This window comes from Haemaphysalis longicornis, unplaced genomic scaffold (assembly GCF_048455015.1).
Source record: "Haemaphysalis longicornis isolate Haplotype H1 unplaced genomic scaffold, Haemaphysalis longicornis Haplotype H1 scaffold_25, whole genome shotgun sequence".
In the NCBI taxonomy this organism is placed as follows: domain Eukaryota; kingdom Metazoa; phylum Arthropoda; class Arachnida; order Ixodida; family Ixodidae; genus Haemaphysalis; species Haemaphysalis longicornis.
In genome coordinates this window covers 3,469,939-3,481,440 of record NW_027526314.1, presented here as the reverse complement: position 1 = coordinate 3,481,440, position 11,502 = coordinate 3,469,939, and the positions used below count along the sequence as shown (strand labels likewise).

Here is an 11,502-nt window from a genome sequence, read left to right as displayed (position 1 = left end):
GACAAATTTGGAGAGAAATTCCTGTCTGGCCCATATTCACCCCAAAATGAGCATTGTTGTGCTCGTAGTAAAAATATCAAATACGAGACATTTGCTAGTACAAACAATTGCAGTTAGTTCAAAAAGTTTATTCAGGGCAGTTTTTGTTTTAGCAGGGAAAAAAATTTTTCAATTTGTACACCGACACAACTTCAAGTTGTTCCACACACAGAGCGTCTTCTCTGCACGGCATGCACCTGCCTGCATGAAAGACGTGTGAGCCAGTGGGTTTGCGCTGCAAGAATCCATTTTTCCGCAACGGTATTTCGTAGTATCAGTACAGGAAATTCCCGTGTTGGTTGTAAAAGTACAACTGGGAGCTAGCGGTGGTGCGCCCATCCACCGTAACTCAATGGCTGGCTGGACGTCAGATGTGCATTTCAAGTGTCGGTGTATGTGATTCCCGCTAACGCATACAAATAAATTTGTGTAACTCGATTACTCCGCTGCTATTTCGTAATGTTCGGAATACACAAAAGATACCGCATATAGCATACCCTGATGCTTTAAACGCCAGCCGTTGAGTTTACACGTGCTCATAGAATGGGCGCACCACTGCTAGCTAGTTCCACGTTGTACTTTTCCCACCAACAGGCGAATTATCCCTTTTCCCCGTTTTGACGCTACCAAATACCATTGCAGGAAAATGTATTCTTGCAACGCAAACCCGCTGGATCGCGCGTCTTTCATGCAGGTAGGCACATGCCGTGCAGAGAAGACGCTCTGTGGAACAACGTGGTGAGGTAGTGTCGATGTAGAAATTCAAAATTTCTTTTCTCTACTAAAACAAACTGTTCTGATTAAACTTTATGAATTAAACTGCAAGTGTTTGTACTAGCGAATGCCTTGTATTTGATATTTTTACAAGCACAATAATGCTCAATTTTGAGGTGAATCTGGGCCAGAAAGAAGATATTTCCAAGTTTGAAAAATGTTTTCTTGCACATTTCTCCTTTTTTCTGTGTCAGTATATTTTAACACGAAAGTGTTTCATGCCGGGATCCACCAAGATCTGACTGACGTCATATCCGTCACGGAAATGACATCGCCAGAAAAACGCAGCTGCGCCAGGATTCGAGCCGGGTGCTCCGTTGCCTCAACGGGAGGTGCCAGGCGCTTTACCGACTCCACTACGAGCTGAAGCGTTGACAGCCCTATGAAGGTGCCATATATCTTTCCTATAACCTCCTCTATTTTGATGGTGCTGCCTTCTAACATAGGTGAAGTGAAGTAGTGCATCTCGATGCTAATGTGTGCTAACAGTTGGCGCCAGCTGAGCTCGTCGCAACGCAACCATCTGCCGTTCACTCCACAGAGCAGGGAAGCAGTGGTCGCACATTTGTGAAAGCGACGCGTCAACAGGTTGTCGCTCGCCAAGCACACCCACAAGACAGCCCCGCAAATCATGCTTTTTCGCTGCAGCGGAACGTGAGTTCACCAAAAGATTCGCTGCCAACCCGTTCGGTTTCGTTCGCAAGGATTGCGAGCGCGTGTGGTTTCATTCGGGTTTGCGCAGTGCAATCCAGTGCCTAATGTTATCTGACGGTGTCATACCGACAAAATATAAATAGCGATGTGCAAGTTCAAATCGATGCAGAATAAACATTCAGCTGATCCTGTGAAGGCACATCTCACTTTTGCGTTTTATCAATTCCTATGAAAGAGGGATTGACCACATTTTTTTTTCACCGATTGTCCATAATGGTGAAATACAGAAACAATTGCTTCATTGGCTGAGCGAATGGGCTTGTATTCGCTAAAAATGTTTAAAAATGCTCAACATCGTGTATTTTCTGAATGGCGTAATTACAGCAAAAAAAAGCAAAAATATTTTATAAAAGCGGTGTAGAGCAGCCCAGGGCCTCAACATGATGTCCACGAAAAAATGGTGGCAATTGAAAAGGTTTTCTAATTAATGTTTTGACAGACCTAACTTTGCTTTAAATTCTGGAGATAAAAGCGCAACTAGAAAAACAAAATTTTTTTGGACAAAAATAATTTGAGGGAGCATTGTGGGCCATGCAAGGGTGGCCCACAATTTTTACTGAAGAAATCCGTGATGGTCGACTCTACAGCTTGGACGTTTGGCGTGGAATGACTCACCTAACATCAAAGTTAGTATTTTGACTTTGGCTGCTGTGAATGGCAAGTCTGTTGTGTTGCCTTGTTTGCCACTCGTCTTCATACATGGCGGCACCATACTGCTTGACGACTGCTGTCCTCATTTGCTCTGTTTCTGACCCGATTTGTACCTGTCTACTTTTGCTATAGTTGATAGTAATTGTTAGTGAAAGATATGCTGGACAATATCGCTTATGCCAGTTGGCCAATTTTGGGGCAGACAAGCGCAACTGGCCCGATGGCTGTGCAGCTTCAGACGGCATAGTGCATGCTGTACGCATTGCTGCTTCAATGTTTGTGTTCATTATTGTAGGTAAATTTCATTGTTTACCCCACCATTGTTATGGGTATAAAAATATTGTGCACCAAATTGAAGTGGAAATGTTTAATTTAGATTTTGTCAGCCTCAGCAAATCGCAATAAGCTACCCATAATGCATCATCAGGGTGTCACATGCCTGTTCTCTATTTCTTCATTGTACAGCTTATTTGCCTGAACTCTGTGTTAAATTTGGTGTCAGTGTTGCTCTAATGAGGCAGTCTTTCAAATAAATCAAACTTGCATTATGTCTTCATGGCTTAATTAATAGCCCAGGTCTAGCTGAGGCAGAAAGCCCCAATTCTAATAGCAGGGTATTTGCTGAGAAATGAACTTGGGCATGCAGGTTCCATTGATACTCAAATGTTTTGAGAGGATATGTAAAGAAGTGCGAAGCAGTGAAAAGTAATATGGGCACATTGCTAAAGCACACAAAAGTTATGGTAAGCTGTGCGTGTAGCTTCTCTGCAAGCATGTATTCAGATCTCTTGCACATGTCCAGTTGTAAAGAGCCGGCCATGCCCAATGTGTTGCTTCTCCTGCAGACAGGGCTGCAGTATCCTGTTGCACGCCGGGTCGAGCTCCCCCAGAAGGCCCCTCCTGTCCAGGACAACTGCCTACCCCAGAGCTGCCAGAACGCAGGCCAGGGCAAACTGGAGGTGGGGGTCCCTTTCTGTTTGATGCCATTGGATGAGCCAATATTTACTCACACCAACAAAGTGGCATGCGTGCAGAGCCAAAGCAACATGCATTGCAGTTGCAGAATATACCACAGTGCCATATGCATTGCCCCAGCACACAGATTGAAAACAGGCAAAAGGCGCCTGTCACGTCTTTGCCAGACAACAGTGCGGCAGAGACAACCTTTATCCTCCTTGCTTTCCCCTTCATTTCCTGGATGGGATTTTAGCTTGGAGCTATTGTAGGCATTGTTCGTGGTTGTTTTCTGAAGTTGCCTTAGTTGGGGCTGTTCTTCCAGCAACTCAAAAGCTGGTTTCACCCTACTTATTCAGCAGTTTAGCAGTCTTCTTTTCTTCAACTGAGCATCGCTGTTATAGTGGCCATTCAGTTGGCGTCATCCTGCTGATTTTCTTGTGGTTGGCACAAATGAAGTGCAAGTATTCTAATACAAATTTGTGGTGCTGGATAGATTGCAAAATGCTATTGCTACCGGACCATTGGCTCTTGTAAGGTCTGTTTCCTGAAAATTCTTAAGGAAAATTTCAGTCTCTAAGCACAATCTTTGTGTGTCTAAAGAAAAAATGAGGTTTTTGTGCAAGCTCCCTTTAAAATTGCCTGCCATTAAGGTGCTTTTATTGCTGGTTCTCATCTATAAAGCTGGACAATTACTGATTCTAGGTGATGAGCAAGATGTTCTTTCAGCAGATGTCAGTTCTGTTATAACTCTTTTGTTACCACGCCTATTCAAATTGATCACTGGTGGTCGATGCTTTATATTGCTGATTTCGCCTTGTTGTTGTTGTTTCTCATTTTTTGACGGGAGTTTTTTGTGAAGTGAGGTGCGTGTGTTTTTGCAAAAAGGGGCGTGGCTGCTGTACTTGACAAAAAGCATGTTGCTCGTGGTTACAGTGCATTACCATTAACTTTCTTTGGCCACAAGGCTCCTAGCTAGTCAAATGCCAAATTATGCTCTCAGATTTGAAATCTGACAGCATTGAGAGGTAATAATTACCTGAAAATGACACCATCTATTCACTAGTGATCTTTGGTTTGAACAAAGGATAGCTTTATCCTACCGGAACTTATTTCTAAAGGTCCCCCCATGTCTGACAAGTGGACAACACATTTTCAACCAGTTTTCAGCCGTTTCGATTTCATTTGTGCGATGAAAAATTCGTGTTTGGCACTACTATGCAGTTACCCAACTGAAGCGGATTTGCCATGGCACCTCTGTCGACCGCTACTGTTCCTCGAAAAAAGCACAGTACTCCTGATTTAAGTGCACTCACGCCTTACTTCAGGTTCAGCTGAAAGTTGAAAGATAACACCAGGTCGTCGGATATCAGTTCAGACAAGGAGAGTGCTTCCAATAGTCCTTGAACACCGCCAGCTATCCACTGGCCAGTTTTGTTTCCTTGCGAAGTTATTTCTGAAGGTCTAGTGTCGCTTCTTAATAGAACTGTCTATTCTTACAAAGTCTCCAACAGGCTTTATATTGTTTCTTTTCGAAAATGTTAGGTGGCGCTGCAATGTAGAAGGCTCGTAGTGCTTAGACTCTTTTCGTCGTGCGAGAGCTGCGTAGTGAAAGCTTGTTTGGCACGATTCTAGCACATTGCATCTTATGCTAGATTAATTCCATCGTGGCTGTTATTGTGGTGGACGTAAAGCAAATAAATGGCTATGTGTCACATTATGTGTCACGATTTCGGCCCAATTAAATGCCAAAGTCCTCCAGTGGTGCTAAAGCATAGCCACGCCTTACAGGGTATTTCTCAGTCCGGGTCAAACTGAAGCAAAGCCCCAATTACATATCGCATGGCCAAAGTCCTCAAATGGTCCTAAATTAACCACAGCCCTGCACTAAAGTGCACTTCATAGCCAAGGTCTAGCTGTGACGGGAAGCACTAAATTGAAATAGCAGGGCCGAAATCACCTCATGGCCTCTTCAGTTGAAGCGAAATCACTTCGAGTGCACTTCACACCCCAGGTATAGCTGTGGCACAATGGCCCAATTTTAAATGGCAGGGTTGTTGCTATGGGTTGAACTGGGGCATGCAGGCTCCATTGAGAATGTTTTCAGCAAAGGTACAGTTGAACCCCGCTACAAGGAACGCCGCTTCAACGATATTTCCGCTTCAACGAAATATTTCTAATTCCCCATCAGCTAGCCATAGAAATCAATGCATCAATATTTCTGCCGCAATGAACAGTTTTTCAGACTTGTTCTCGCTTCAACGAAAATTTCGCTCAGTTGAGCTGGGCTTGAACATTTGTTTTACGACATAATAAGTGTAACGCCAACTATCTGTAACTTTTAGAGCATCCACGCCGTTTCATTTTAGCGAAAACGTGCGGCCCGCCACACCGCCAAAACAAACATATAGGAGGGCGCCATTTTGGGGTGGTGGTGATGATGCGATAGGCCGCCTTGCAGCAAGGAGGTCAACTTAGCCAAACAAGAGCCACAACCAATCTACGGTTGCCAATCCATGTCTATTATAGATTATGTTGTTATGGTGGCATAACGTGCTTGTGCATTGCTTGTGTGTTCATCATGTGCACGTGTTCGAGCCGACACGATTTCATGACGACGAAGGCAAAGCGAAAGTTCCTTTCTTTGGAAGAGAAGGCGCGGATCACAGCGAAGCTTCAACCAGCAGAAAAAAAGGAGACATCGCAGCAGAATTTGGCATATCTTACAGCACGCTGTCCACAACTTTGAAATCAAAGGATACAATAAGCAGTGCTTTTTCTTCGGGGACGTCCACCAAGCGCAAGAAGTTGACGCAAGGGGCACATGAGGATCTTGAGGAGGCATTGTTCAAGTGGTGCCTTGACATGCATGCAAAGAAAATGCCTATCACTGGAAGCGTGCTGCAGCAAAAAGCACTGAACTAAGAGGTTCGCAATAACGAAGCATCATCCGACGACCAGACTGATGCTCAAGATGCATCGGCCCCGTCTTATAGGGTGGATGTGAAGGGAGCGTTTGATGTGATCCGCAAATTCCTTGGAGCCCACGATGACGACGTAGCGATGCACCTGGTGACTGAGTGCGACCATCGCACCACGACACTGATGTCCGAAGGATAAAGGCAAACAAAGGTCACTAAGCTTTTTCGAAAATAAATGCTGTTTTTAAAGTGTGTAGTCAAATCTGAAAGTTCTTTGGGGCAGTCTTGAACCTGCATGATCCTGTCTCAATCGTGAGCCAGCGGGCTTGCAATAAGTGCAACAACAGGCGCGCCTTGCCTGGCAGGGTCACATGCCGCTGTGCCCTGTCAGAGGATAAGATAACGAGCGCTGCTGCTGCCACAAGCGAGAGGGGAGAGGGTGCTCTGATGGCCTGGCAGCTATCTGCAAGTAATCAGCTCGGTAAGTATGCTTTGTTGTACAGCAGTATGTCTTGCAAATTCATCTCTCTCCCCCTCCACCATAACACGTGCTCTTTACTTGTGGGTAAAAGAGATAACCATTGGTACGTTTGTTATCCGAATAAACACCACATAATTTCACGTCACTCCTTTCTCTAAACACTGCATTATGCTGTAATCTTATGGATAATGTACGGGGGTATTTTTCTTGCCCTTTGGTGGTGTGTTGGGGTAGATTCTGCCACAACGAAATTTTCGCTGAAGCGAAATTTTTCGCGGGTCCAGTCAGTTTCGTTGTAGCGCGGTTCGACTGTATAATGAAAAGCAGAGCAGTGAAAGGTAATATGGCTGCATTGCTGAAGCATGCAAGAGCTGTGGTAAGCTGCGTGTGCAGCTTCTCTGCAAGCGTGTATTCAAAGCTCTTGCACATGACCAGTAGTGAAGAGCCAGCCATGACCGATGTCCTCGTTTTCCTGCAGAGAGGCACTGAGCGTCCTGTTGCGGGGCAGGCCCCGAACTCCATCCCGGGTGCCCAGAGTGCCCCTCCTAGCCAGGACAACCACCCAGAGCCTAACCACCAAATCACAGGCCTAGGCTATCTGAAGGTGAGGGCCCCTTTGTCTTTGCTGCCTTAGAATCAGTCGATATCCTCATTGTGTCATACGTGCCGAGCCAAAGCAACCTATCTTCACGAAGGGAAAAGTAATGCAGTTGTAAAGGCCAGTAGCTGCATTATGCACCACACGGCCCTACGCGTTGGCCCAGCACATGCGTCAAAAACGGGCAGATGTGCTGTCAAGTCTTATCCAGCCGGAAGTCTGAACAGAGACAACCTTTTTTCTTGTCCCATCATTTCCTAGATGCGATTTTAGTGTATTGTATAGGTTTTGTTAGCGTTTCGGTTCTGAAGTTGTCGTAGTTGTCGCTGTTCTTTCAGCACTCCTGGGTTCACGTAAAAGTTACTTTGCCCGGCTGATTCAGCAGTTTAGCAGTCCGCTTTCCTTCAGCTGAGCTTCACTGGTTTTGGAAGCCATTCGGCTGACTTCATCCTGCTGATCTCCTTGTAGGTCCCACGTACGATGCACAAATTCCCGGCAGAAATTTGTGGTTCTGGATAGGTTGTGCAATGTCATTGCTACCTTGCTTTTGGCCAACGCAAAGTTATTTTCCTGAATATTTAGAAGGAAAATCTTAGCCTCTAAGCACAATCCTTGTGTGTCATAGGAAATATGAGGTTTGTGTGTAAGTTCCTAATCTGCAATTAAGGGCATTTGCCTGCCATTAAGGCTGCTTTAATTGCTGGTTCTTATGTATAAAAGTTCAGTTACCGATTCTAGGTCGTCTGCAAGGTGTTTTTTGGCTTGTGCTTTTTGCCAATAGTTCTTGGTAGGGGTATGAACGTTTGATTTTCTACTTCATCTGGATGATGTCTTTGGGAGAATTATATCTTCAGCTTTTTCAATTATTGGACTCGCAATGGCCAAAAACACCAAATGTGTGAATGTTTTAATATATTTTAAAATTCAGTACCGTATTTTTTGGTGTATAATAGCAGTTTTTTACAAAATTTTAGGCAGTGGGTCTTATACAACGGGGCATCTCATATGTGTTTATTTTTTTTTAAATTTTGGCAGACGCTGATAGAACTAGTGTTAATGCTGATTGAAAATCATTTATCGAGCGCAGAAGTGTGGCTGTCTTAGTCCAGAATGCCACGAGCCAGCGCAGCAGCATGGGCGCAAGCGATGGGGCATTCCTCGTCTTCGCACCACGAGCTGGCTAGCTCATCAATCTTCAACAGCTCAGTGCAAATGACGTGTAAATGCATAGCCAACCCTGTCAAAACTACAGTGTAGACCATTTATAACGTAACCGCTTATAGTGCGGGACCGGATATAACGCGGGTTTTTGTGACCACCGGTTTGCCTCCCATAGAACTCAATGCATAAGCATACCGCTTAAGATGCGGTCGGCCGAAGCACAATAGCGTTTATAGTGCGGTTTTTCGGCGGGTCTGCTCATCCACCGGCGCAGCTGGGGCATCGTTTTAGGGTAGCAAGAGAAAAAAAATAAGTGATGAAATCGGCCATCTGACGCAGCGCGCACCCCTTGCTCTCCTCTAACTTCGACACAGAAGCAAAAAATAGGCACCCTTTAGTTCGCGCGTCCGTGATAACCACAGCTGACCTTGCTTGATGCACCTCGGAAGATAGCGACCGGCTCCCCGTACGCGCGTGGAAAGTTGTTTCTATTAATCGTGAACCGCATGGGCCGTTTTCGCACACGAATTGTGCACATCGGCGTTGCGCGTGCGTTTTTTTCATGCTCGCGTCTACGATTCCGCGCTCGCGGTGGCTTCTTCGCGTGGCAGTGGGAGGAGCCTGACGACTTGCACCAATGGAAACGCACCTAGTGGCGGGAGATTCAAAGCGCTCCGAGCCGGCTAGCCGCGCCAGAGGTGTTTAGGCTTAAGTCCCTCGATCAGACGAAGGGACTTTAGTTTAGGCTTACCGCCGCGGTATTTTTTGATGGGCGCTTTCACAAGCAGCGTGGATGGCAGTTTATATTCCACTTTGCGGTCACATTATCAGCTCTTTTCTTGCATGAGCATCTTCGCTTGCGCCTCGTGCGGCATTTCAGCGAGCGGTTAGAAGTGGTCGCTGGAGCTGCCTGCACCGCTTCACGGCCAGTGCCGACGCCATGTTGCCGCCTCTTATCGCGCCGCACACATTACGTAAGTTGTATCCGCGCCGGCGTCGCCGCGCCTGCAGCGTGCGCTGCACGTTTTCGCGAGAAATCGCTCCATGCGGTTCACGCTTTAGAACGTTGTGCAGATAAGCCACCGCTTTTCCCGATCAAGCGAGCCGCGCGAAGATTTCCACCACCACCAGTACGTTGCGCTGATACGCAGCCGCCGTCGGCATCGTGAACGCAAGGTGGGGTAAAAAAAAAAAAAATCCCGCTGGCCTTTCTTATCATGTCCTGCGACGCAAAATACGCAGCCATGGTCTTTCAAAACACAAACACAACGGAAGTTAAAGCCGCACTCGCCGTTTGTAAGACCGCGCTTTTGTAATGTGTGAGACCCGGCAGCAGCGGCTGATGTTAAAAATAATACGAAATGAAGACCCTTCCTTCGTTTTCAGGCGCTGTGCGTTTAGGTGATAAAAAATTTAGGATGACTTGAGAGGTATGTGGTGATATGGTTGAATTCGTGCACGTTTTGGTTATAGTGCGGTACCGCTTATAGTGCGGATTTTTGCGGCTCCCGCGACATACGTTATAAGCGGTCTACACTGTAGTTCCATAACAAAAAAACTACATCGAAAATCAAGACCAAAAAAGTTTGACGCGTCGCTGTGCTAATTCTTGTGACACGGAGGCCGGAAGCCGCGCAAGCGGCACAAATTTCGAAAGGCGCAAGCAGTGAGCTTAAAAAGGCGAGAGATGGCGACAGTTTTGCTGCTCCCGACCGGTTCGGCGCTCACTTGGGCCAAGGCTGCCCCAGCAAGTCAAGCAAACGTCGCCATTTGCAGTATTGTGTGGTTCGTTCGCTTCGTTGACGTTCACCGTTCACCTGCACTATGCCGCCTTCAAAGCAAAAATGCTATACAGTCGAATCCCGCTACAACGAAATTGACGGGACGTGCGAAAAACTTCGTTGAAGCGAAAATTCGTTGAGGCGAAATCTGCCCCTACACACCACGGAAAGGCCAGAAAAATAGCCCCGTGCGTTTCCGCAACATTGGCAGCATAATACAATGTTTAGAAAAAGGAGTGACACGCAATAACTCATGTTTATTCGGATAACAAACATACCAATGGTTATCTGTTTTTTCACCACCCAAAGAACGCGTTACGGAGGGGGGTGAAGATATGCAGGCGCAAAACGTATCGCTGTACAACAAGGCGTGCCCACCGAGCTGATTACTTGCAGATAGCTGCTAGGCCGTGGGAAGCCCCCCTCTCGCTTGTGGCAGGAGCAGTGCCGTTATCTTATCCTCTGACAGGGCACGGCAGCTACTGACCTTGGCAGGCAAGACGCGCGCGCTTGCATTTAACATGACCGCGCGCTCGCGACTAAGATAGGATGACTAGGCTTCAAGACCAAACGCGCAAACATGATTTTCGCTCTTGGCTATGAAGAATGGTAGAAGGAAAACGGCAAGGACAGCTGCTCACAGCATACATGACGGCACCGCGCCAGCAGTGGAGCACATTCATGCAATTTCAACTGGATACAGATTGGCTGTAGCTCTGGGGCTCCGCCTTGGCGAAGCGGGCCTGCGCCTCGTGTAAAGACGGTCAGCCACATCGTTATCACCATCAAGCAATGGCGTGCGCCTATGAGTTATTTTTTGTTTTGTTTTGGGTGGCGGTGTGGTCGCAACGCGCATTTTCGGTGAAACTAAGCGTCCTGAATGTATAAAATGTTACAGATAGCTGGCGCTATGCTTATTTTATTGTAAAATAATTGTTCAAACCCAGCCCAAATCATCGAAAATTTCGTTGAAGCGAAAGCAAGCCTGAAAAATGGTTCGTTGTGGCGAGGACTTTGTTGCATTGACTTCTATGGCTAGCTGACGGGGAATTGGAAATATTTCGTTGAAGCGGAAATTTCGTTGAAGCGGCGTTCGTTGTAGCGGGGTTCGACTGTACAGCAAAGTTTAAGCTGGCTGCCGTGGAATACGCTACGGAGCATGGAAATTGGGCAGCAGGCCGTCATTTCGACATCATGGAAAAGATGGCCCGTACGTGGCAGCAGTGTACCGGCCATTAAGAGCGGCAAGAAGGCTGACCGTGGGAAGAAGGCGCGATGGCCAGCACTTTAAGAGGACCTCCATAAGTGGGTCTTGGAGCAACGTGCCCAAGGTAGGGCATTGTCAACTGTGCATCTGGGTCTGAAAGCGCACACGCTCGCCAAGGAAATGGGCGCTGTTGGTTTAGTTGGCGGGCCATCGTGGCACTC

The 11,502-nt window shown here is 46.7% G+C and overlaps 1 protein-coding gene across 1 annotated transcript in view; it reads left to right on the top strand.

Moving 5' to 3' along the window:
• LOC144172646 (uncharacterized) overlaps positions 1-11,502 on the top strand; it is a 138,700-nt gene that overhangs the window by 27,602 nt on the left and 99,596 nt on the right. The window contains exons 5-6 of the mRNA XM_077701288.1: positions 3,024-3,137; positions 7,013-7,138. Of these exons, the coding sequence (XP_077557414.1) occupies positions 3,024-3,137; positions 7,013-7,138 (240 nt within the window). The remainder of the gene's footprint in view (positions 1-3,023; positions 3,138-7,012; positions 7,139-11,502) is intronic.